Source organism: Ornithorhynchus anatinus, chromosome 4 (genome assembly GCF_004115215.2).
Source record: "Ornithorhynchus anatinus isolate Pmale09 chromosome 4, mOrnAna1.pri.v4, whole genome shotgun sequence".
NCBI classification, from domain to species: Eukaryota; Metazoa; Chordata; class Mammalia; order Monotremata; family Ornithorhynchidae; genus Ornithorhynchus; species Ornithorhynchus anatinus.
Window position 1 is genome coordinate 86,645,031 of NC_041731.1, and position 27,247 is coordinate 86,672,277.

Consider the following 27,247-nt stretch of genomic DNA (forward strand, 5'->3'; position numbering starts at 1 on the left):
GAGACTTGTTTATAATTAATCTTTGCATTTGAAATCATGGAATGATTTAAAAAGCCATTTTATGAGATTAAATAATCACACTAGATCAGTAAAATGTGGCTATGATATTACTGTAATTGTGCAGAGTGGTTTTATTTTTTGAAAGTGCTTTTGTATCAGATATCATTTTATCTTCTAAGTGCTCAGTACAATGCCCTGCACACTGTAAGCGCTCAATGAATACAAATGAATGGCTGAATAATAATGATGGTATTTGTTAAGCGCTTACTATGTGCAGAGCACTGTTCTAAGCGCTGGGGTAGACACAGGGGAATCAGGTTGTCCCACGTGGGGCTCACAGACTTCATCCCCATTTTACAGATGAGGTAACTGAGGCACAGAGAAGTGAAGCGACTTGCCCACAGTCACACAGCTGGCAAGTGGCAGAGCCGAGATTTGAACTCATGACCTCTGACTCCAAAGCCCGGGCTCTTTCCACTGAGCCACGCTGCTTCTCATGAAATGACAATTTCACACTGAAGGCTAGAGAGAAAGATGTGGCTAATACCCATGTCCTTTGACTTCCAGATCCGTTCTCCTCCACTAGGAGATCCTGCCTATTCAGATATTATCATATATTCTTATTCTAATGTTTCCAAATGGGTTTACAATAAATACTAAATGTAAGGTTTAATATATTTTAAAGTTTTTTTAAGGAACAAAATCAAAAATGTACTCCAAGTTGAAACCATTGTTGATGTTCACATAATATTAATGACTGTGAACTTTACCATTATTCATTTAAATATTGAAGTATTTTGATAAAGATAAGAAATAAATTAGGTTGAAATTAAAAACAGGTGGCATGCCATTATAGAACATGTAAATTATTTTTTCCTTCAATGGACTGACCTGTGGACCAGAATTTATATCATAAGCTAATTATAATGAAGTACCACTGAGAAATTGAGAGCTTGTTTTACTCAGTAACATGGTTCACATGGTAACTGCCAGACCTCGGAGAGCAGCAACTTGATCTTTCCTGTTTATAATAGTGAAGGATAATCAAATCTCACCACCCTAAATGAAATTCCACCATTGATGCATTTACAGAGACTAGCATATAAATGGTTATTTCATTTGAACTAGGGAAAATATAACAAGTCTGTTGTAAAGCAATATATTGGTTTGACTGGATTCTTCAGTACCTCGATTTGCATGTGATCACAGAGGCAAATATGGGTTAGCCCAGTTTTGTGGGCAAAATTTACTTAACCGGAGAGAACATAAGAAATATTAATAAGAAATTATCTCTTGACCTTCCAAAATGCCCAGATGACCTTGAAAGATCCATTATTTCCCTTAGGACATGTCATCACTACCAAAGCAAAGAAATGAGGGCTGTATTGGAAGCCAATCGAAGTTATTTCACTCAATACTGAAACGCTAAATCATTATGTTTCACTCTTTCTTCTTAGTCATTTTTATTGAGCATCTATTCTACACAGGGCACTATACTAAGCACTTGGGAAAGTCCCCATTTACCTTTAAACAACTTTTGGTCAGACATCACATTTACCAACTTGTATTGTAGTTTCCCAAGTGCTTAGTGCAGTTTCCTGCACATAGTAAGCACTCAACAAATACTATTGGTTGGTTACCCTTGATTAGGAGACACAGTTCCAACAATCAAAGAGCTTACAATCTAACAGAATGAAATGGAAAGATTAGGAACATTAAAAAATTACTGGAAAAAGAGAAATGAACAATGCTGCAGAATGATTAAATGGATAAATAAGTGAAGGTTAATATAATTCAAAAATGTGCATAAATGGATCCCCCAATTCCCCAGTAACTTCCGGGAACCAGAAATATCCAGGATTTAAACAGATTATCAATCAATCAGTGGTATTTATTGAGCACTTATTGTGTGTATACCACTGTACTCTGTGCTGGGGTAGGTCCCTTACAGCAGACTCAATATCTTCATTCATTCATTCAATAGTATTTATTGAGCGCTTACTATGTGCAGAGCACTGTACTAAGCGCTTGGATGAACAAGTCGGCAACAGATAGAGACAGTCCCTGCCGTTTGACGGGCTTACAGTCTAATCGGGGGAGACGGACAGACAAGAACAATGGCAATAAACAGAGTCAAGGGGAAGAACATCTCGTAAAAACAATGGCAACTAAATAGAATAGAGGCGATGTACAATTCATTAACAAAATAAATAGGGTAATGAAAATATAAACAGTTGAGCAGACAAGTACAGTGCTGTGGGGATGGGAAGGGAGAGGTGGAGGAGCAGAGGGAAAAGGGGAAAAAGAGGATTTAGCTGTGGAGAGGTAAAGGGGGGGTGGCAGAGGGAGTAGAGGGAGAAGAGGAGCTCAGTCTGGGAAGGCCTCTTGGAGGAGGTGAGTTTTAAGTAGGGTTTTGAAGAGGGAAAGAGAATCAGTTTGGCGGAGGTGAGGAGGGAGGGCATTCCAGGACCGCGGGAGGACGTGACCCAGGGGTCGACGGCGGGATAGGCGAGACCGAGGGACGGTGAGGAGGTGGGCGGCAGAGGAGCGGAGCGTGCGGGGTGAGCGGTAGAGAGAGAGAAGGGAGGAGAGGTAGGAAGGGGCAAGGTGACGGAGAGCCTTGAAGCCTAGAGTGAGGAGTTTTTGTTTGGAGCGGAGGTTGATAGGCAACCACTGGAGTTGTTTAAGAAGGGGAGTGACAGGCCCAGATCATTTCTGCAGGAAGATGAGCCGGGCAGCGGAGTGAAGAATAGACTGGAGCGGGGCGAGAGAGGAGGAAGGGAGGTCAGAGAGAAGGCTGACACAGTAGTCTAGCCGGGATATAACGAGAGCCCGTAACAGTAAGGTAGCCGTTTGGGTGGAGAGGAAAGGCGGATCTTGGCGATCTGCGATATCTGCGATACCTTCCCATAAGAAGCTTACAAACTACAGGGAAAAAAAGACCAAAAGGGAATGATAGACACTCCCACGTCAGTGATGATAGATGTGAACTGAGTGGAATCATCCAAACCAGGTGGACCTTGAAAGTGTAGTAGTGGAGCAGCTGGTTCTGAATTCTAATTCAGACCATGCATCCAAAAAATCAAAGAAGCATTTTTTCAAGATTGGACAAGTATCTTCTAGTAAGGCAAAGTGCCTAAACACAATCTTTCTGTTAAAATACTCCAGGAAAACTTTCCAATCAGTGAGAAGGGTTTTTTTTTTCCTCAATGTTAGCTTGACTGCTTTCACCTTAGAGTCAATCGCCCAACTAGCTAGATGTTGCCTACGTAAGTGTCCACCGGGCATGCCAGTGCCTGAGGTAAGGGCTGGTGTCCCATAGGTATAATAATAATGTTGGTCTTTGTTAAGTGCTTACTATGTGGCAAGCACTGTTCTAAGCACTGGGGTAGATACAGGGTAATCAAGTTGTCCCACGGGAGGCTCACAGTCTTAGTCCCCATTTTACAGCTGAGGGAACTGAGGCCCAGAGAAGTTAAGCGGCTTGCCCAAAGTCACACAGCTGACAGGTGGTGGAGCTGGGATTAGAACTCATGACCTCTAACTCCTAAGCCCGTGCTCTTTCCATGAAGCCATGCTGCAGCAACATGGCATAGTGGATAGGGCACTGGTCTGTGAGTCAAAAGGTCATGGATTCTAATCCCAGCTCTGCCACTTTGCTGGTGTGGGACCTTGAGCAAGTCACTTAACTTCTCTGAACCTCAGTTCCCTCATCTGCAAAAAGGGGATTGAGACTCTGAGCCCCATGTGGGACAAGGGACTATGTCCTACCCGATTTGCTTTTATCCATCCCAGCTCTTGGAACAGTGCCTGGCATATAGTAGCACTTAACAAATACCATAATTATTATAATTATTATTATCTTCTAGACTGTGAGCCCACTGGTGGGAAGGGATTTTTCTCTATCTGTTGGTGACTTGTATTTTCCAAGTGCTTAGTACAGTGCTCTGCACGCAGTAAGTGCTTCCTAAATACGATTTAATGAATGAATGAATGAACATGCCATTCATGATTAGACTGGGAGCCGCTCTTAACTCTCCAAAACTGATAACCCGATCTCTCCATTATGGGATAATCCTCTCCTCTCAACTATCTTCATTAAGCCTCTGGACCAAGGATTGGAAGTCACCCCAAACTGTGGTTGGACCATTCAGCTCAAACCTTTTCTATTCCATTTTACCTTTTCTATTCCATTTTCTTCGGCTTCTGTGTTCTGCTGACTGGAAATCACATTTGGGGCCATTCAGCTTGAGAGAAAGGAATGGAGTCAAGCAATTTGAGGGGCAGGGGGAGAGACCTATCCCCTAATCCACTGTGCACTAGAGACCAGCCCTCCCCAGACCCCCAAACTGCAGGGAAGGGAAGAGGAAATTGCTTCCATCAGGTGGACCAAGTCTACCTGGAATCCAATTCATAGATACTAAACTAATCTCAATCAAACCTCTTTTAGCTAAATGTTTCTATCAGCATTTGGACTAAACCAGAGCAATATGACATGAGGAAATGAATCTGGATTATTTAAATCTTATATCTAATTTACACTGAAAATTTCCAGTTTTAATTGAAATATTAAAAAATACTTCTAAGTGTAGATGACAATTGATGCAAACATTTAAGTGTATATTATTCATTCAGATGGATGTAAGATTCTATACAGCAGTCATTAAGTAAGTACATTTATGTTTCAAGTCTTAAAAAGAAGAAGAGGAATTTAGGTTCAATTAACCTTAACAATTATGAAAGGCATTGCTGCCTGTCATGTCAGTGAATATTAATGTCTCTCTAATGGGTAGATTATTGATTATGCAGTCTAAGGGAACTCATTTTTAATGAGGTGCCTATCATGAATGCCCTCTACCTTGGTGGATTTAAAGCCTAAAAAAAGTTTTCTGGAAAGAAGTCACTTAATTTTATTTCAAAGAACATCAATTGTATACCAATATTCCCTGTTTCTGAATGGTAAGGGCCAAGTTGAGAGCAGATATATGTATGCGAGTAAGTTCTATTTGATAAAATTAATACTTTCAAAAATATAATATTTTAAATTCACTGATTGAAATATACAAAGTTTTTTGGAAGATAGTTCTAAATCTGTGGCCAAATTTAAGTCTTGTAGGAAGACAAGATAAGTTACGTCGGGGATGTATTACTAAGAGCAGAGTTCTATTCTGATCTTTTTTTAAAGAAAAAGAGAATGGGCCAGATTTTCTAGGAGTTTAGCTGTATTGAGACTGCCGGTATAAGAACTAAATTACAAGTTGTAACAATGAATATAATCGTGAAACTAATAAAAATGAACTATGTGAAGTCAAAATAATGGCAAATAATAGTTGAGGTTTTCATACATTTACATTTTTTCATAGTTCCTTTTCCTTAAATGTGATAGTCTCATGTTATTTGGATTTTTGTCAGCTTTATTCCCCAGGAAGAACTTAAAATAATTGTGGTCACTCTCACACTATGATTTTCCCAAGTGTAGCTAGTACCTTCACCAGTTCAAAATCAGTCATTATTTTGAAATAAATCCAGCACATTATCTTTTCTTGTGGGTTCTACAATTAGTTGTTCCAGAGAACGATCACTTATCCTACTCCCAACCATGTGTATACTCCCAGTGAGCTTCTCAGTAATTTTTAGGAAGATAATGTGTCCCATTATTACTAAGTTTCCTACGTTTACAACTTTCTTAGTCTCCTCTAACACTTTGTAAGTCCTCACTTCAACATGGTGGGGTGGTCTGAAAAATGGCTTGACTATAGTCAATCAAATAATCAATTGCATTTATTGAGTGCTTACTGTGTACCAAGCACTATACTAAACACTTGGGAGAGTACATAAAAATAATAATAATAATTACGGTATTTCTTAAATGCTTGCTCTGTGATAAGCATTCATTCATTCAATAGTATTTATTGAGCACTTACTATGTGCAGAGCACTGTACTAAGTGCTTGGAATATACAATTCGGCAACAGATAGAGACAATCCCTGCCCAGTGACGGGCTTACAGTCTAACTGGGGGAGACAGATGGACAAAAACTGTTCTAAACATTGGGGTAGATACAAAGTAATCAGGTTATTCATTCATTCATTCAATAGTATTTATTGAGCGCTTACTATGTGCAGAGCACTGTACTAAGCGCTTGGGATGAACAAGTCGGCAACAGATAGAGACAGTCCCTGCCGTTTGACGGGCTTACAGTCTAATCGGGGGAGACGGACAGACAAGAACAATGGCAATAAAACAAGAACAATGGCAATAAAACAAGAACAATGGCAATAAAAGTTATCCAATATAGGGCTCACAATCTTAATCCCCATTTTACAGATGAGTAAACTGAGGCACAGAGAAGTTATGCAGCTTGTCCAAGACCACACAGCAGACAAGTGGTGGAAGTGGGATTATAACCCCCCACCTCTGACTCCCAAGCCCGTGCTCTTGCCACTAAGCCACACTGCAGAGTGGGTAGACACATTTTCTGCCCAAAATGAGCTTACAGTCTAGAAGCAGAGACAGACATTAGCATAAATAAATAATGGATATAATAAATTATGGATATAGTATTCTAAGTTCCTAATTTATATGTAAAAGGATTGCAGTTTAGATTTTACCTGAAAATTTTTAAATCATTATTGTTCATGTTTGCACTCTCTTAAGTAACCCTTCCCACCCATGCACTCAACTTTATCATTCCTACAGTGTTCATAATTTGGCAGCACAATATTGACATTTTCTTTTCCCTACTAAATCTCAGAGATGTTCATTAATTCATTAATTAATTCATTCATTCAATAGTATTTATTGAGCGCTTACTATGTGCAGAGCACTGTACTAAGTGCTTGGAATGAACAAGTCGGCAACAGATAGAGACAGTCCCTGCCATTTGACGGGCTTACAGTCTAATCGGGGGAGACAGACAGACAAGAACAATGGCAATAAATAGAGTCAAGGGGAAAACATCTCGTAAAAACAATGGCAACTAAATAGAATCAGGGTGATGTACATCTCATTAAACACAATAAACAAAATGAATAGGGTGGTAAAGATATATTTAGTCGAGCGGATGAGTACAGTGCTGAGGGGGTGGGATGGGAGAGGGGGAGGAGGAGAGGGAAGTGGGGAGAAGAGGGTTTGGCTGCAGAGAGGTGAAGGGGGGCTAGAGGGAGCAGAGGGAAAAAGGGGGGAGCTCAGTCTGGGAAGGCCTCTTGGAGGAGGTGAGTTTTAAGTAGGGATTTAAAGAGGGGAAGAGAATTAGATTGTCTGAGGTGAGGAGGGAGGGCATTTCCCAGGACCACGGGAGGACATGGCCCAGGGGTCGATGGCAGGATATGTGAGACCGAGGGACAGTGAGGAGATGGGTGGCAGAGGAGCGGAGCGTGTGGGGTGGGCAGTAGAAAGAGAGAAGGGAGGAGAGGTAGGAAGGGGCAAAGTGATGGAGAGCCTTGAAGCCTAGAGTGAGGAGTTTTTTGTTTGAAGCGGAGGTCGATAAGCAACCACTGAAGATGTTTAAGAAGGGGAGTGACATGCCCAGATCTTTTCTGCAGGAAGATGAGCCGGGCAGCGGAATGAAGAATAGACTGGAGCAGGGAGAGAGAGGAGGAAGGGAATTCAGAGACAAGGCTGACACAATAGTCTAGCTGGGATATAACAAGAGCCTGTAGCAGTAAGGTAGCCATTTGGGTGGAGAGGAAAGGGCAAATCTTGGCGATATTGTAAAGATGAAACCGGCAGGTCTTGGTAACAGATAGGATGTGTTGGGTGAACGAGAAAGACTAGTCAAAGATGACACCGAGATTGCGGGCCCGAGAGACGGGAAGGATGGTCGTGCCATCCACGGTGATAGGGAAGTCTGGGAGAGGACCGGGTTTGGGAGGGAAGATGAGGAGCTCAGTCTTGCTCATGTTGAGTTTTAGGTGGCAGGCCGACATCCAGGTGGAGACGTCCTGGAGGCAGGAGGAGATGCGAGCCTGAAGGGAGGGGGAGAGGACAGGGGCGGAGATGTAGATCTGCGTGTCATCTGCGTAGAGATGGTAGTCAAAGCCGTGAGAGCGAATGAGTTCACCAAGGGAGTGAGTGTAAATGGAGAACAGAAGAGGGCCAAGACTGACCCTTGAGGAACTCCAACAGTTAAAGGATGGAAGGGGGAGGAGGTGCCAGCGAAGGAGACCGAGAATGACCGGCCAGAGAGGTAAGAGGAGAACCAGGAGAGGACGGAGTCTGTGAAGCCAGGGTGAGATAAGGTATGGAGGAGGAGGGGATGGTCGACAGTGTCAAAGGCAGCAGAGAGGTCAAGGAGGATTAGAATGGAGTAGGAGCCATTGGATTTGGCAAGAAGGAGGTCAGGGGTGACCTTAGAGAGAGCAGTCTCAGTAGAGTGGAGCCAGATTGGAGGGGGTCCAGGAGAGACTGGGAGTTAAGGAATTCTAAGTAGGGGTTCTGATTGACCCTAAAGTATTGCAATTTACCCCTTTCTTTTTAGTGTCCTAGCATTAGTGTAGGAAGATATGTAGAGTTCGGAATTCAATTTTCTTCCATTTACACATCTGTCCACTTGCCCATTTGATAGGTATCTAATTTATCCTTTCTATTTTGTCCAAACATCAACTTTAATTTCCTCTGGATTTCTGTGCATTGTAACAACCTTATTGGGTTAATTTTGGTCTCCTGGCTTTCTGCATTTATTGGCTTTTCCATAATCATTAGTTTATAAAATACTCTGCCACCTTCTTCATGTTATAGTGCTAGCTGGCACCCTGGGCCATTTTGGTTCACGTGGAGGTATTTTCTCTTTTGCAAGCTTCATATAGTCTCCAAAGTTCATAGGCTCCTAATGTAGCTCAAAATTTTCATTCATTCATTCAATAGTATTTATTGATTGCTTACTATGTGCAGAGCACTGTACTAAGCACTTGGAATGCACAGTTCGGCAACAGATAGAGACAATCCCTGCCCAATGATGCGCTTACAGTCTAATCAGGGAAGACAGACAGCAAAGCAAAACAGAACAAAAGATCAAAACAAAAACAAGACATCATCAAGATAAATAGAATCAAGGGGACGTACATCTCATTAAAAGAAATAGGGTAATAAATAATATATACAAATGAGCTCAGTGCTGAGGGGAGGGAAAGGGGAAGGAGCAGAGGGTGGGGGAAAGAGGGGGAGGAGAGGGAAAGGGGGGCTCAGTCTAGGAAGGCCTCTTAGAGGAGGTGAGCTCTGAGTAGGGCTTTGAAGAGGGGAAGAGAGTTTGGCAGAGGTGAGGAGGGAGGGCATTTCAGGAGAGTGATAGGACGTGGGTCAGGGATCGGCAGAATAAGCATGAACGGGGGACAGTGAGGAGGTGAGCGGCAGAGGAGCGGAGTGTACAGGGTGGGCAGTAGAATAAGAGAAGGGAGGTGAGGTAGGAGGGGGCCAGGTGATGGAAAGCTTTGAAGCCAAGAGTGAGGAGTTTTTGTTTCCTGTGGAGGTTGATAGGCAACCACTGGAGATTTTTGAGGAGGAGAGTGACATGCCCAAAGCGTTTCTGTAGGAAGATGATCCGGGCAGCAGAATGAAGAATAGACTGGAGTCGGGAGAGACAGGAGGAAGGAAGATCCAAAAGGAAGCTTTCCTTTCTTCATCATCATCCCATCACCTCTTGAAACTCTGGAGGTTAGCCTAGAATAGGGTCCTGCACGTGGAACCAACAATCAATCAGTGGCAATTATTGAGCACTAACTGGGTGTAGCAAAATGTACTCAGCACTTGGGAAAGTACAATACAGTTAGTGAAAGAATCTCTAGAACAATCTAGGACCTCCTTGTTTTCCTTCCCAGTGTCTCTGTTGCCTGCATATGCCATGACAAACAAGTCCTTCCCTGCTCCTCTAACACCTTGTATAATGAATGGTTTAATTGCCATGCTTGATGGGTTTTGACTTCAAAACCCCTGAATTTATATGTACTTTTGCTTTTCCATTTTGTCCCCCTAAAATATTATTATTTTTAATTTAAATATTGATAACGATAATAATAATGGCATTTGTTGAGAACTTACTTTATGCCAAGCACTGTATGAAGCCCTAGGGTAAACTACAGGATAGCCAGGTCCCACATGGGGCTCGCAGAGGAAGTAGGAGGAAGAATAGGTATTGAATCCCCATTTTGCAGATGAAGGATGAGAGGCACAGAGAAGTGACTCGCCCTGATTCACACAGCAGGTTAGAACCTATTCTTTCCACTAGCCTATGCAGCTTCTCTTAGTAGGGAGAAGTGGGTTTACTATTTTCATTTTAAAGGTGAGGATACTGAATATCAAAGAGGCTAACTGACTTACCCAGTTAACATAGCAAGCAAGTGGCAGAGCTGAGACTAGAACCCATAACTCTGACTCTCCACTGAAACATGCATTTGATACTTTCTCAATCCATCTAAAGCTTAGGGTACTTAGCTGCAAATCTAATTACAGTTCTTGTCCTAGTAGTCCTTCAAATGAATTTGAAGCTTCCATTGAAATCTACCACAGAAAAGTTACTATTGCTCTCCTTGTTTGTGGCTTCTTGCATGGGATTCTGCCTGTTTCATAAACCAATAAATAACATTTATTGAGCACCTACTAAGTGTGTAGCACAATACTAAGTACTAGGGAGAGTGCAAATAGAATGGGTAGACAGGACTGCCCACAGTGAAACTGCAATCTCTCAGAGTTTGCCATCTTGTAACTAATAATAATTATGGTATTTGTTAAGTGCTTACTATGTGCCAGGCACTTAAGTGCTGGGGCAGATACAAGATCATCAGGTTAGACTGAGTCCCTGTCCCACGTGGGGCTCAGTCTCAAGCCCCATTTTACAGATGAAATAACTGAGGCACAGAGAAAGAAGTGCAGTGTCTTGCTAAGGTCACACAGCAGCCAAGAGGCAGGCAGAGTGGAGATTAGAACCCATGACCTTCTGACTCCTGAGCCCATGCTCTATCCACTAGGCCATGCTGCCTCTCCAACTACCGCCCCATGTTCTTTTAAAATCTAGATAATGATAAATATGTTGTATTAAACATACTTGAATGTGTTACAATTCTGTTCATTCCCATGAGAAGTTCATTAAAGTGAATTAACTAGGATTTAGAACCTACATTAAGTATAGGAAGTACAGTAACTCTTTCATGCATCAGAGTAGGATTTATGACATCATTAATGTGAAGAAAGCAGTACATTATTACTTCCATGTACCAAATGATTACTTAAAGCCTAAAAGGGTTGTTAACTCAAATTCCTTAAATGATTTCAAGAGCATGAACAGTGGGGAGACAAAAGGCCAAGTTTTAGAATACTGTAAATTGCTAGACATTTCTTTGTTCATTTTATTCATTCAAACACTTAGTACAGTGTTCTGCACATAGTAAGTGCTCAATAAATATGATTGAATGAATTTTAACTGTTTTAGCAATGTCCTTAAAATCAGTCAATCAATCAGATGTATTTATGGAGTGCTTACTGTGTGCAAAACATTATCCCCAGCACTTGGGAGAGTACAATATAACAGTTGCTAGACATGTTCTTTGCCCACAAGGAGCTTACAGTCTAGAGGGTAAGAAAAACATTAAAATAAATTACAGATACGTACATTAGTGCTGAGTGGCCTGGGGTGAGCAAGCCCACCCCAGAAATAAAGGGCAAAAATCCAGGTGCAAGTGCTGCAGAAGGGAGACAGGACTAGGGGAAATGAGGGAGGGGAGAGTAATGCTTTCTGCATATGAAGGGGAAGGGAGTTCCAGGCCCGAAGAAGTTTGCGGTCAAGAGTTCAGCGATGAGATAGATGAGATATAAAGTGTGTAGGTCGGTGTTAGAGGAGTGAAGTGAGTGTGCTGGGTTGTAGTAAGAAACCAACTAGATAAGGTTGGAGGGGGCAAGGTGATTAAAGCTAGTGGTTTTTGATGCAGGAGTTCTTGCTTGATGCAGATGTGGATGGGAAACCACTGGAAGTTCTCGAGAAGTGAGGAAACATGGACTGAAAAAAAGGTTTTATAGAAAAATGATCTGGGCAGCAGAGTGAAAACAGACTGAAGCAGGGACGGACAGGAGGCAGGAAGGACCGCAAGGAGTTTGCTGCAGTAATCAAAGCAGAATATGTGCTTGAATCAATGTGGTAATAGTTTGGATTTAGTTGAAGGGCCTATTTTGGTGGTCTGGTGATGGTAGAACCCTCAAGAGTGTAAGCTGCTTTTGGACAGGGAACATGTCTACCAACTTTGTTATTGAACTCCCCCAAGCACTGAGTACAGTGCTCGGCATACAGAAGGTGTTTAACATATACAACTGATTGATCATTTTGATTGCCAGGATTTGGTGACATTGCATATATGGGCTTAATGAGAGAGATGAGTTGAGGACAATCCCAAGGTTAGGGTCTCTTGAGACAGAGAGAATGGTGTTGCTGTCTACAGTGATGGGAAAGCAAGTGGGAGGACAGATGAATGGAGTTTATGGATATATCTGAATATCAGATTTTGCCACTGTAAGTATACCATCAAAATAATGCATCTTTAAATTGAAATTTGCATTCTGAACTGTAATATGGTCCAGTAATGAGACAAATGATTATTAAGCACCCTTCACGTAGTAAATGGCTACCTTTTTGTAAACATAGTATTTTCCGTACAGGTTTCTGCTTTAATGCCAGATGGCCTATTAGCTTTAAGAATGATGGCAATAACACCAAATACAAAAGCTTTATCAGAACATGATTTATGTTAACCTCTTTCAGTCTGATTAGGCAATGATAAATAAGCCATTACGAGAGCAATATGCCAATTAAAGTGTATTAAAATTCCCTTACCTTAAAAAAATGAGCCTGTTATTCTCAGAGACTGCACCATCATATAAATTTTGTTCATATAGGTCTGAATAGTTCAGCTTAGCAATACAAAATTGAGAATTAAAAAAGGTGTACTATATTTTGTGTTTATTAGTACTTTTTACTTTTTACACGGTCTTTTTACACGGATATGATTGATGCTTGCACAAACAGAAACCATTTAGGGGCAAACCATTAGTATAGCAAGGGTCTTTCTCTATGTGCAGTTAATGAGAAAGGATTTGATCATGCTTCAGTCTTTTCAGCTACACTTGAACACATGAATAAGATGTCTCTGCCAGATAATCATCTGCAAAGCCAAAAGCAGTGTTCCATTTTAATGTTATGCAAGCAAGATGCTCAAAGAGAGTGATGATTCAGGGATTAGAACTCTATAAGAAATTCAAAAAAGTGTTCTCCCCATCTTTCCCCCCGGAGACTGCAGTTCATGACCACCTGCAAAAGTGTTTCATGCAGTTCACTTTTGCTCCCACTTAAATTGCACCTGCTTATTGAATTGGCCTCACAGCATAAAATTTTTGTAATCGTAGTAAACAAAAATTTAATCATCAAAGAATGTGCAGCAGCAACAGTGTTAATGCCAATATTAGGGATAATTAAAAGTTAATTTGGAATGACTAGACCCAGGTCCTTGGCTGGAATTTAGGCTATTCATCCACAAAAAGCTCATAACTGAAATACTTTAATAAATCAGTTGCATATGGATTTTGTGATGAATGTTTGGGAGCCAAACATACTCCTGTGTTCCAACCCAGATATATCCATTAATTGCAGCTGAAAATCTATTCATATATATTGAGCTCTCATGTAAATTAGGAACATTTTAACGTCACATGAACGTTTTCAGACCACTAGGACATGCATTTAATAAAGTTATATAATAAACACAGGAGAAACAAGTTTTCTATTTCCCTGAGTTATAATCATAAGAATGTTCTGTTCATCTTCATTGAACAAGAAATGGCATAGAAATAAACCAGGGAATGTATTTACCAACTCTGTTGTGTTATATTCTACAAAATATTTAGTACAATGTTCTGCACAAGCGCTAAGTAAATATTATTGATTAATTAAAAATGCTTTTCAAACTTGTTAAAAAGAACTAAATATGGTTGTGGCTGTGTGACCCTTGAGGGCACGGGCTTTTATGTCTATTTCCCAAGTGCCTACTATAGTGTTGTGTCCACAGTAGAGTATAAATTAATATAATTGAACAAATGAATGAAAGAAAGGTTAGCAGCGCATACTGCTATGCCTGGCAAATAGTAAGTGCTTAGCAAATTCTACTATTACCAGCAAAGTAATGCAGTAGGGAGAGAGCTGTTTGGGTGCCTTAAACTCAACAGTGAGGAGTTTCTGCTTAATATTGTGATCAATTAATCAGGGTAATTATAGAGTGCTACTGTGTGCAGAGCACTGTTCTAATCACTTGGGAGAGTAGAATAGGGTTGGTAGACATGGTCCCAGCCCTTAAAGAGCTAGTAATTTAGTGGGGATGGATGGGTAACCATTGGAGGAATTAGAGGAGCAGGGAGACAGCCTCGTAATGATATTTTTAAAATGAGATGGGCAGTATGGTGAAGCATGGACTAGAGAAGGGCAATGAAAAGAAACTCAAGAGCTGAAGTGACAATTGAGAAGTCTATAATCAACATTTCAATGACTGGCTTAGTGAGAGTGTTGAAAGTTGAATGCCAGGCTAAATCATGTAAATTATGTAAATCAACATTAAAGCTATCTGGTCTGCTGAGCAGAATCCCTGAGTGTTGATTTTGTCAGGCTCAATAGTAGCTGAGAAATACATTACATTTGGGCAGTTGAATTGGGATTTTGTTGGACCTTAAGCTTCTACAGACTGTAAGCTCCTAGTAAGTTGGCACAGTTGGTACTATTTTTTTTTCACTTTTCCAAGCACTTAGTACAATTCTCTGTCTACCATAAGTGCTCAAAAAAACCATTAATTAGAAGTTTAAATATTTTCTTATTAACAATTAGTGAAAGGGTTAACATTTGAGAGTGTTTTATCTACAAGTGACAGCTAAAATCAAATGACTGAATAGAATGATCATTCTCTTCACATATATCTATATAATCCTTTGCAATTGAGTGGACAAGAATTAAACATATGTGTGTAAATTTCTCCCATGGGGTCATCTGTGGCTGAAGAGATGAATACAGAATCCATAGTCCCAAACACACTGGGGGCACAGAACAGCTGTTTTTTGTCTTGCAGGGATACAAATAAATATTCTATTAATATATTTTGCCATTTTCTGACACTAATTTTAAATGTTTTTATTTCCTCTTTTAAATAATATTTCACTGATTTATGTTGCTTTATATTCCTTATGGGTCCATATGGTAGAAGCAGCATGGCTCAGTGGAAAGAGCACGGGCTTAGGAGTCAGAGGTCATGGGTTCTAATCCCAGCTCTGCCACCTGTCAGTTATGTGACTTTGGGCAAGTCACTTAACTTTTCGGTGCCTCAGTTACCTCATCTGTGATATGGGGACTAAGGCTGTGAGCCTCACATGGGACAACGTAATTACCCTGTATCTACCCCAGTCCTTAGAATAGTGCTTGGCACATAGTAAGCGATTAACAAATATCAACATCATTATTATCATTAGATGACAAAGATTATGCAGTGTCTTTTCATTTCAATGAACTAACACATATTTTTCTCATGTCTTTGGTTAGGGTCTGCCTGGGCCTCCTGGTGAAAAAGGTGAAAACGGTGATGTTGGCCCAATGGTAAGCTATATTTTTGCCAGCCTTCAATTTTATCATTTACAGGAATATTTGGAGTGGTAACCCTGCAAGAAAGAACAGAGATGAGGAACAGAGATGACTACCTCCTTGCTAGCAGGGCAAAGATATAATTGGGTCCCTCTGGGACAACTCACATTTGGTCCTTGTGGAGATGGAAAGAAAAGCTGATGAGGTGCAGAAGAACAAGACAAATGTATATCTATTTCTGTTCCATAGGGTTAAGTCACGTTACAAATAGAATGACTGGAGAATTGGTGCTGCATCCTTCTTTGGCCTTCTTTGAATCCTGTCTTTGGAGATCCATAAATCCCTCCAGGTCTCTAATTGGCAATAATTGTTCATCATTAGCAATAAGGCCTGGGCATCAAGAATTTGGGATTCCATGCTCAGTTCTTAATGATGATTTCTGGCATAAATCCATTATGTCTAGTGGTGTATTTTTCTCTCTGTCTAGGAGCTGGTCTTTCTGTGTCAGGTGGTATTTTGTCCTAATTATCATATCCATTTCTTTCAGGGTCCCCCAGGACCTCCCGGTCCACGAGGCCCTCAAGGTCCAAATGGAGCTGATGTAAGACACATTATCTATATATTTTAATGATTTTCTATAATGCAAGTGGCAGTATATATCCTACATCCAGGAGCTGAACTATATGTCAATAGTCTTAAGTTCAAACCTTTTCTTTTGCACTCAGTAGGTGACCTTTGAGAAATCTTTATGGCATCTAGACTTGTGAAAGATGTTGCTCAATGCATACTTGTTACTGACTTTTAAATTCCCCTACTTTCTTATGCATTCTAATAATAATAGTAATGTTGGTATTTATTAAGCGCTTACTATGTGCAGAGCACTGTTCTAAGTGCTGGGGTAGACACAGGGGAATCAGGTTGTCCCACGTGGGGCTTACAGTCTTAATCCCCATTTTACAGATGAGGTAACTGAGGCACAGAGAAGTGAAGTGACTTGCCCACAGTCACACAGCTGACAAGTGGCAGAGCTGGGATTCGAACTCATGACCTCTGACTCCAAAGCCCGTGCTCTTTCCACTGAGCCACGCTGCTTCTCAATCTAGAATTGTGATTCTAACACAATCATACAGTCCATAACCTTCAAATAAATTGAATAACATATAACTATTATGAAAAATTAAAAAAAAATTTTCTGCCACTCTCATCTGACCACTTCTAGTTGCGATTGTTTTATAGAAATAATTAGAGAATGTACCTTATGATTCTGTTGTACTCTGCCAAGTGCTTAGTACAGTGGTCTGCACACAAAAAGTACTTATTAAATATTGGTGATTCTTAAATGCCTTTCAAACATTAGAAGAACAATGAACTAACTTCTCTTTATATGTTATAGGGTCCACAAGGCCCCCCAGGATCAGTTGGTTCAGTTGGTGGTGTCGGTGAAAAGGTAAGGAAACTGAAAATGACAGCAGTGAAACTCTGAAATAATAAAGTAGTGAATAAACTGCTCTTAGGTACTTTACTAGTTGGAGCCTAATACACAGAGTAGAGCTTAAAAATATTATGAAATGCCCATTGCCCTTGAAATCTAAAGATCAACCACATTAATTTTTAATTAAAAAATACCAATCTGCATATTCAATAGCTACTCAAACAACATTTCAAATAATTTACTTGGTATGATTGAGAAGAAGGTATAAGAAATTTAATGATGTAGTGAAAATATGGGAATCCTACGAAATGCTATAATTGAGAATTTTAGATGAAAATCTTGTATATCAAGACTGATTTCTGTATAAGGTGACAGTTGACATGGAAACAGCTTTATAAAATGCTGATTTAGGATGCACTAGCAGAGCATTATATGGTATAAAAATAATTCTGAACCACAAGGAAATAGGAATAATTGTTTAATTGTATGGAAATGTGATCAATGCCCACTCATGCACAAATTCCCAATTCACAATAGTTTGATGAGTTTTCTGTGCCTTTCTGTGTGCAGAGCTGAGGAAATTATTAGCTATTTTATAGCTTTTAGAATGAAACGAAGTAAGTGTTGCATTGTGATACAAGTATTTCTATAAAGAAATAATTTATATAAGTTTATAGTAAATGACTTCACAATAACTTTATTTACATTAAATTCCATTTTCCTATGAAATCATTTAGTGGAAAGAGCCCTGGCTTGGGAGTCAGAGGATGTGGGTTCTAATCCCGGCTCTGCCACTTGTCTGCTGTGTGACCTGGGGCAAGTCACTTAACTTCTCTGTGCCTCAGTTACCTCATCTGTAAAATGGGGATTAAACTGTGAGCCTCACGTGGGATGATCTGATTCCCGTGTATCTACCCCAGTGCTTAGAACAGTGCTTGGCACATAGTAAGTGTTTAACAAATACCATAATTATTATTATTAAAAAACTATCTGTTTTTTTTTCCTGCTTCAGTATTTTTATTAGTATTTACATTGAATGCTTACTGACTCATAGTGCCAAGCACTGTACTAGGCACTGGGAAAGGTAGAAGGATGATGATTCAGATGATCTTCCTGATCCTTCAGGCTTCTGGTTTAAAGGAGATGACTAGATATTCACGAAAAGAAGTAACATGTTAAATACAATGAAAGAATTAATCGACAACAGTAAGGGCTACATTACAGGTGCTTCAGTCTTCTTGACAGCCACCCAGTCCAGCATTCACAACCTTCCCAATGGTTCAACTATTGTTACAGGTATCCTGCAGCTCCAGCTTAGACCTGTCCCTCCCCTTCATTGCAGAACTATGCCCCTTCAATGGCAGGCAAAGAGGGCATGGTTTCCCAACAGACCCTATGACTCCGATGTGTCCCTATTTGGGGGCTTCCAAATAGATGGTTAGCTGGTAGTGGGCAGGGAAAGTGTCTGTTAATTGTTGTATTGTACTCTTCCAAACACTTAGCCCAGTGCTCTGCACACAGTAAGTTCTCATTAGATATGATTGAATGAATGAATAATTATTCCTAATAACTAGTGTATACTTGTGTGTGTGTGTGTAAACACTTAGAGCTCATCAGTAGATTTTTGCTCCCATCTTCCCTAGAAGGTGCTCTAAGGATTTTAGAAAGCATCTTTGGGGAGAATACTGGATTTCCCATTGTTGCTGCTTCACTTTCAGGGTATAAATATCACTGTAGCAGGATACACTTTGATTGGGGCTTCCAGGAGACAAAGATAATTTACAAAAACTGATAATGTCGGTTTATGTCTCTCAACATGCCACTGCCTTTACCATGGTAAATCCCTAAGGAGTCACTAAAGTAACTGGTATTTGTTAAGAGTTTACTAAGTGCCTTAGTAAGCACTATGGTAGGTAATCAGGTCAGACATTGTCCCTATGTCCCTTAGAGCGTACACATATTCATGTGTCACTTAGTCCTGTCAATTCAGTTTTCAAATGTCATTAAAATACTCCTTTTCCTCCCAGTCCAAACTTCTATGACATTAATCTAAGCACATATCCTTTCCTGTCTTGATTACTGAGCTCCCTGACTTCTGTCTCTTCCCACTTCTGTCCTCACCTCTGCCGCTCAGGTCATTTTTCTATAAAACCATTCAGTCTATGTTTCTTCACTTCCCAAGAACCTCCAGTTGTTAGCCTACATCAAACACAAACTCCTCACTAACAGCTTTAAAGCACTCAATCATCTTTCCTCCTACTTTACCTTACCTCACCTCTCTGATTTCCTGCCACAGCCAGCCTGCACACTCCACTCATCTAATGCCAACCTACTCACTGTGCCTCAGTCTCATCTATCTCACTGCTGAATATTCTGCCTATGTCCTGCTTCTGGCCTGGAACTACCCCTTCATATCCAACAGATAACCACTCCCCATTCCTTCAGAGCCTTATTAAAATCACATCTTCTCCAAGGGGCCTTCCCTGACTAAACCCTCATTTCTTCTTTTCCCCCTCCTTGTGAGAGAAGCAAAACTTTGCACTTGGATTTTCACCCTTTTTTAAAGGTATTTATTAAGCACTTCCATATGCCAGGTACTGTACAAAGCACTGGGGTAGATACAAGTAAATCAGGTTGGACACTGTCCATGTCCCACATGGGACTCACAGCTTTAATCCCCTTTTATAGATGAGGTAGGTAACTGAGGCACAGAGAAGTAAAGTGACTTGACCAAGGTCACACAGCTGACAAGTGGCAGAGCCACAATTAGAACCCAGGTCCTTCTGCCTGCCAGGTCCCTGCTTTATGCACTAGACCATACTGATTCTCTTTACCAACCCACTCTTTTCCCCCCAGCACTTAGGTACCTATCCACAATTTATTTATATTAATGTCTGTCTCTCCCTCTAGTCTGTAAGCTCTTTGTGGTCAATAAATGCTAAACAAATAGATTGGTCTAAGTAGGAGGGAGAATAGTTATTAAATCCCCATTTTATAGACACCCAGAGAAGCTGAGTCATTCATCAGGCACACAGAAGGCAAGTTAGTAGAGGCTGGATTAGAATCCAGATCCTTCAACTCACAAGCCTCTGCTCTTTCCACTAGGACATATTGCTTTCCAATAGGATCTGTTCCTTATTTGTTCTCCATCTTCTCTAGGAAGAGATTCCTGTCAGCACAATCCGTGCAATAACTGCCTGAGTCAAAAACTTCAGGATTCATACATTAACAGTGTTCTGCACCCAATCTTGTCTTTTTTTACGCTGTCGAGTCGTTTGTGACCCATAGTGATTCCATGGACAAATCTTTCCCAGAATGCCCCACTCTCCATCTGCAATCCCTCTGGAAGCATATCCATAGAGTTTTCTTGGTTAAAAAAAAAGGAAGTGGCTTACCATTGCTTTCTTCCATGTCGTAAACCTGTCTCCACCCTCCACTTTCTCCCATGCCACTGCTGCCCAGCGCAGGTGAGTTGTAGCAGAATGTCTTCCACTTGCTACCCACTGCCCCAGCTAGGAATGGAATGGGTATGCCTCTGTTTGATTCTCGCTCCCGTAGCCAAGACTGGAAGAGTACTAGAAGCTCTCCAGGTGTGATCCTGAGAGGGGTCTGCACACAGTAAGTCTTCAGTAAATACCACTGGTTCACGGATTGATAAATTTTCTTTATGGCATGGTAAAAGACCTTGAATTGGAAAATGTTCAATCCTATAACTACTCAAGCCCCTTGAGAATGGCAATCATGTATACTCACTTTATTGTACTCTCCCAGATACTTAGAACAGTGGTCCATAAAAATAATTATTCAATAAATATTAGATTGATTGAGTTGAATAATTAAATCCTATTCACTGTATATTAATTAGGGCTGCCACTGTTTAACAGTTACTCCATTTTATTATTTATTTTCAGCTTGGAAGCAGTGCTTGACTTTATTTAACCTTGCTGATTAGCATGGGTTTTTGATAACACAATTTTCAGTTGTCTAGGCTTTAGCTTAAAAAAAAAATCCTGCAATCAGAGGAACACATAAATAATTGCTCTTTAACATGGTGCATGTAATTGACATTAAATAGAGTAGTCTTACTTCTCTGACAAAGCAAGGATTATGTTCTCAGTGTATCCTACCTTGTGACAAGCTTGTATAATAGAGTTTCTGCTTTGACTAAGGAACATGACTATTTTTTTTTTTGACATCACATGTTTATCCAGATGTTTCCTATTTTTTTACGATATTTTATCCCAAATATAAATATGTAGAGAAAATACTACAAGAATTACTTCTGTGTGCTGGATTTTTTGAGAGTTTGCAGCCCTAAATATTACCTTTCCTGAAGGCAGCAAGTTTCTATAGATCCCTAGCAATTTTGTAATTCAAAGGGAAGAGATAACACAATCATTTATTTGTTTTACAAGATTTTGCTTTTCCATGAAAACAATATACCTTCTAAGACATTTCCCAATAGTTGTTGTGAACTACACAACTTAAACGCAGTGTATTTTTTTCCAGTTAAAACTAGTTTCCTTCAAAAAGCTCTTTGCTCTTAGGGACAAGTCAAAATGAATTATCTATTTATTATTGAATCCTTGTGCTGCCTTCTTTATAGAAGCTGGATCAGCTTCATCATTCATTTAGCTTCTTTGCTGCTTTTCAATTTTGACATTTACAGCTTTCAGAGAAGACCAGGAAGCCCCGTTCAAAGCTGTATCTTGAAACTATTTATTGACAAATGAGAAAATTGGTTCCTGTTGTTACTAATTATATTTTATAAATACGTAGGAGATAGTAATATTTCACATTTAATCTTATATTGACTGACCCCATGATTTTACAACTTCTTCCAAAGAAAATAGTCTCTCTGAATCCATCATTTATTGTTATCCTCAGAAGCATTTGTTGCAAAGAACAAGGCCAACTATGCTGCAGATCCACAAGAAAGGACCTTTTCTGGTCACTAACTTTATTTTGGTGCTTTAATTTTATGTTTTGCTTTCCTGATCTCTATGAAATTAAGGTTTCAGGTAAATCAGTAGTATTTACTGAACAATTACTGTAGGCAGAGTACATCAGATATCTTTTAGATATTTGGAGATGTCTTTTTCCCAATGTGATAAGGGTCATGAGCCAGGAGGGAGGGTAAAATGGATTCATATTGAAAAAGTAGTCCATTCCCTTCTTTCATTCACTCATTTACATTTCTGGCTTGAAGGAGGAGAAAAAAGGGCATGTTAGCATATCTCCTCCAGAGTGGTGAAAAGAAAACGGTCTCATTGAATTTAAAATGATTTCAGGTATATGGCACAACTTTACTCCATATTTTATTCAACCTATTTCATCATTCCTGATAATTTAGATCCATTAATTTTGGCAATAGAGTCATGAGAATCAGTACATACATTTTTAGTTTTTCTCACCCAAACAGAAAGTCTAAAACATGTAAAACTCCTTCCAATTCATCTTAATTGCTTCCCAATGCCTTTGTACTTTTAAATAAATAGTTTAGGTCACTTGTGGCTCACTTTATTACTTTCCTTCTCTACTACTGAAATTGGAAGTGGCCATCAGATAACTTGAGTTGTTAAACTGTGAGCTCCATGTGTGACAAGGACTATGCTGCACCTAATAGGCTTGTATCTACCCCAAAGCTTAGAATAGTGCTTGACACATAGTAAGCACTTAAAAATGCCATAATTATTAATCATTATGAACACTTCCCTGAAATCCTGTTCCTATTTTGTTTGCAACCTATCAGCCTCAAAATATTGAGTTTATTGAATTTTTTTCTAGAGAAAACTAATAGGATGCTTTTAAATCAATAAATCAATCATATTTACTGAGTGCTTACTGTATGAAGAGCACTGTATAAAGTACTTAAGATAGCACAATATAATAACATAATGACAAATTCCCCGACTACAATGAGCTTACAGTATAGAGGACTTTTGAAGAACTACTTCTAATTTTCTTAAAGAAATCACAACACTGGGGCTCTGGTTGTTCAATGGAGTAGGAACAACTAGTGCCTTAGTGACTCTGGAGAATGCAAAGGTAAAGCTTTATAAATTTAAGTTGTCTTTTCATGCTTTTTCCCAAGGACTGGTTGGGCAGAATGCAAGTGAGTGCTTCCTGGGTGATCTTTAGACCTTTAGACTAAAAGGAGAGACATAATTGATGATAATCTTACAATCTAAAAGAGCTTTGAAGAATTGAGGGATTGTGGCTACTAGTTCAATTTATGCTCCTGCACGTCATTACAGGGGTCTCTATATAGAAGACAAATGAAGTGGACTGAAAATAAACACCGGTGCTATTCAAATATTCTAGAAGAATAGAAGAGGGAAGGGATTTGTAATCATTAGTATTTTAAAAAATAGATGTGTAGTATTTATCCGTAGCCATTCATTTAGGTGTCTTTGCTATTTTTATAGCTGCCTTATGTATCAGCTCATTTTTGTCCTGATTATGACCACTTTAAATGCAGTTACAGTCTTCTAATATTTTGATCAAAACCACCTATAGGATAATAATAATAATGATGGCATTGGCTAAGCGCTATGTGCCAAGCACTATTCTAAGCACTGGGGTAGATACAAGGTAATCAGGTTGACCCACATGGGGTTTACAGTCGTAATCCCCATTTTACAGATGAAGTAACTGAGGCACAGAGAAGTCAAGTGATCTGCCCAATGTCAAATAGCTGATCAGTGACAGAGCTGGGATTAGAAGCCACAACCTATGACTCCCAAGACCGTGCTCTTTCCACTAAGCCACGCTGCTTCTCTATGTACATATTCATCTCTATGGATGAATGTATATTTAGTACTGAATAAGTAGGAAACTTCTCTGAAACCAAACGCTTTATTTCCTTCGGACATTTTTTCCTAAGCCACTTCCCCGGGAAATGTCCTATTTTTTAGTTTCTAAATTATGTTAATTTTTTTAATAAATGGCCTTCTAAATGGGCAAAATTGTTTAATAAAAAATAGTCATTGGATATGGTTAATATTAGAACTGCCTTAAAATTTGGACTACAGGAGCCTTAGGTGTAAAGCTGGTCCTGAAACATCCATTTTATTTCTTTTTAGTCCTATGCTGACTCAGAGTTACACTTCATTTTAAAATAATTTGCATTTTAGTAGATCATGAAAATATAACAACAAGGAGATGAATAAAATCTTTTTTTTTCTTATAGCTTGCCCTAAGAATTGAGTATTACAATAATTTACAAATTATCTTGCAACAGATTTTTATTATAACTCTCCTTTTTGGAACTAGAGCCAAAACAATTCAGCAAGTAATAGGAGGAAATTATGAAAGGTAAATTCAGCTCAACTGCTGTTCAAATTTCATTTTTGCAGATACCTTGTATAGTTTAGAAGCAGCACTATTACCATTGAGATGACCTTTGCCTATTGCTCTGAGAAGGATAGCCTAAAAAGAGAATTACTCAGAACATCCAGGTACATGGACTGGCCATAGGCCTGGACAGTCCAAAGAGTTCAATGACATATAGTAAATCATTGTAATTCTTGAACACTGTCAAAAGTTTAAGGTGGTTCTACCTATATGGTGGTCCCCTGTCCACCATTTTATTATCCCAGTTGCATGTTGGTTCTCTTCACTAGAGATTTGGGAAGAAATCAATTTTATGGAAAAGCATTTGATTTTAGTATAGTACAATTATATTTCCTGGATCACTACTATAGTTTTTCTCTTCATCAACAGTTCCAGTTGTAAGAAAGACAAGGTAGAAGTACGGTGAGTAGGTTGGTGTTAGATGTAAAGCATCAATGTGAGCAGGCCTCACTTGAATACGGAAGTTCAGTCTCATTAGTTTATTTTTATTGCTTGGACATTTTACTTATTTCTTTCTGAATGCCTCTGAGCAGTTTTACTTTGACCTGTTACAGTTACTCAAGACATGTATGGAGAGAAAAGAGTAGATTCTTGTAAATAGAGCAAGGGCATGGGAGTCAGAGGACCGACGTTTAATACCAGCTCATCCACCTTTTGCTATGTGACCTTGGACATGTGTCACTTCCCTTCTGTGCCCCAATTACCTCATCTGTAAAATGGGGATTAAGACTATGAGTCTCATAAGTGATAGGGTCTGTATCCAACCTCATTTGCTCATACCAACCCCAGCACTCAGCACTGTGCCTGGCACATAGTAAGCACTTAATAAATACCACATTTATTACCACAGTAATTGTTCTGAACTTGTGTACGTAACCGTAATTTATTCATTCCGATTAATGTCTATTTCTCCCTCTAGACTGAAAGCTCCTTGTGGATAGGGAAAATGCCTACCAATGCTAATATATTACACTCTCCTTAGCACTTAGTAAAATTATCTGGACACCGTATTTTCTGAATAAATGTGATTGAAATGATTGGTTATTACCATCAATATTGATTGAGCACCTTACTGGGTGCAGAACACCGTGCTTGAAAGAGTACAATAAATGTAAAAGAACTGGTCCCTGGTCTTGAAGGTCTTACAGTCTAATGGAAGTGACAGGTTAACACCAGTTGGAGAAAGCAGCTTGGCTTAGTGGAAGGAGCACAGGCCTGGGAGTCAGAAGATCTGGGTTCTAATCCCACATCCATCATATTTATTGAGTGCTCACTGTATATACTGCACTGTACTAAGTGCTTGGGAAAGTATAGCCCCTTGTGTGACTGTAACAGGTCAAAGTAAAACTGCTCAGAGTCATTCAGAATCATTTACACTTGTCCAGTGTGTAACCTTGGGCAACTCATTTAGTTTCTCTGTGCCTCAGTTATCCCAGCTATACAAGGAGGATTAAGACTGTGAGCCTTATGATATATAGTAAGCACTTAAATGCCACAATTATTATCATGTTGGATAGAAACTGTGTCCAACCTGATTATCCCGTATCCACCCCAATGCTTAGTACAGTGCCTGGCATATAGTAAGCACTTAACAAATACCATGAAAATTGAAATAAATAATGGAAATGGAAAGAAAAACATGAGGAAATGTAATAAAACAGTCAGTGTAAACAAAGGGCCGAGGCTGTCAATAGGATGGGAGGACCTCCTGTAGGAGGTGGTCTTAATCAAGTTAAATTGAGACTTGACATTAAGTCCAGCTTCCTACCCCTGCTCTCTGTCAGGATAAGAAACCAAAATTTTACACAAAATCTTGTGTGCAAAAATATGGTCACTAATGCTTAGACCTGGTCAAATCTTTAGACATTCCAATATGGAGCAGAAAGAAAATCTGCTTTTTTATCTGGATTTATTCCTATGTATTGTGTAAATTTTTGCAGTCATTCAAGTAATGCAGCTTGTTTAATCTTTTCCAAGCACTAGAAAAATATAATCATAGATGATGTCATGACATACCTGATATGCAACATTGTGATTTTGGGTTGTCTCAGTGATTACTTATGCTTTCTTATTGATACTATATTGTTCAGGTCCAGTTAATATTGAAGCTGATCAGCAGTTCAAATCGAGCTGTAAAATAAAATATTAACAAAGCATAATAAATTACAGTAATGTTTTAGGCCTTTTTCCCCCTTCATTGTACCTGTGGACATTTGGTACTGACACCCTGTGATTATTAATGAAAGTCGTCTTGGCCTTAATGGCATCCTAAGGGAGTAGCCCTTGGTTTGGTTGTTTTGTGTGGGTAGATTTGCATGCTGCTGAGTAAGGATTCAAATTCCTCATGGAAATGTGCAACTTTCCCATTGTTAATGAGATGTAAAAGATGTTAAATATAGCAGTTAGTGCTTTTCAGCATCATTAATATTTATATTTTTTAATTAGTGAATATTTACCATAGTTGGGAATATTGGCATATTTGAATGCTCCCCTTAGACAATAATTACCAAGAGTTGTGTGATGAGAGTCTATCTGGTACTGCTCATATCGTGCTAAGTTAAGAGTAAGTATAACTGGTGTATAAATATTTGGTGTACAAAGAAGGTATTACTGGTTTATTATTGGTAATATGTTAGCTAAAGATCAATTTTTGTGTCTACCCTAATGCTTAGTACAGTGTTTGTCAAGGATTAAGCATTTAACAAATACTACAATTATTAAACAAGACTATTAAATTTTCGGAGCCATTCTTTTTTTTTCTTTTATTTACAACAAAATTGGAAGTGATTGGTACAAATTAAAGATGTTGTTTGCACATGAACACTGTAGGAGCTGTAAAGTATGTTGCTTTGTATGTTCACAGATTT

The 27,247-nt window shown here is 39.3% G+C and overlaps 1 protein-coding gene and 1 non-coding gene across 2 annotated transcripts in view; one reads left to right on the top strand and one right to left on the bottom strand.

The window, feature by feature from the left end:
* COL11A1 (collagen type XI alpha 1 chain) overlaps positions 1-27,247 on the top strand; it is a 278,405-nt gene that overhangs the window by 197,496 nt on the left and 53,662 nt on the right. Inside the window, exons 47-49 of the mRNA XM_029063929.2 lie at positions 15,554-15,607; positions 16,140-16,193; positions 16,986-17,039. Of these exons, the coding sequence (XP_028919762.1) occupies positions 15,554-15,607; positions 16,140-16,193; positions 16,986-17,039 (162 nt within the window). The remainder of the gene's footprint in view (positions 1-15,553; positions 15,608-16,139; positions 16,194-16,985; positions 17,040-27,247) is intronic.
* LOC114811379 lies at positions 20,495-20,632 on the bottom strand. The gene has a single exon (XR_003759083.1). It is a non-coding gene; the product is annotated as a small nucleolar RNA SNORA7 (small nucleolar RNA).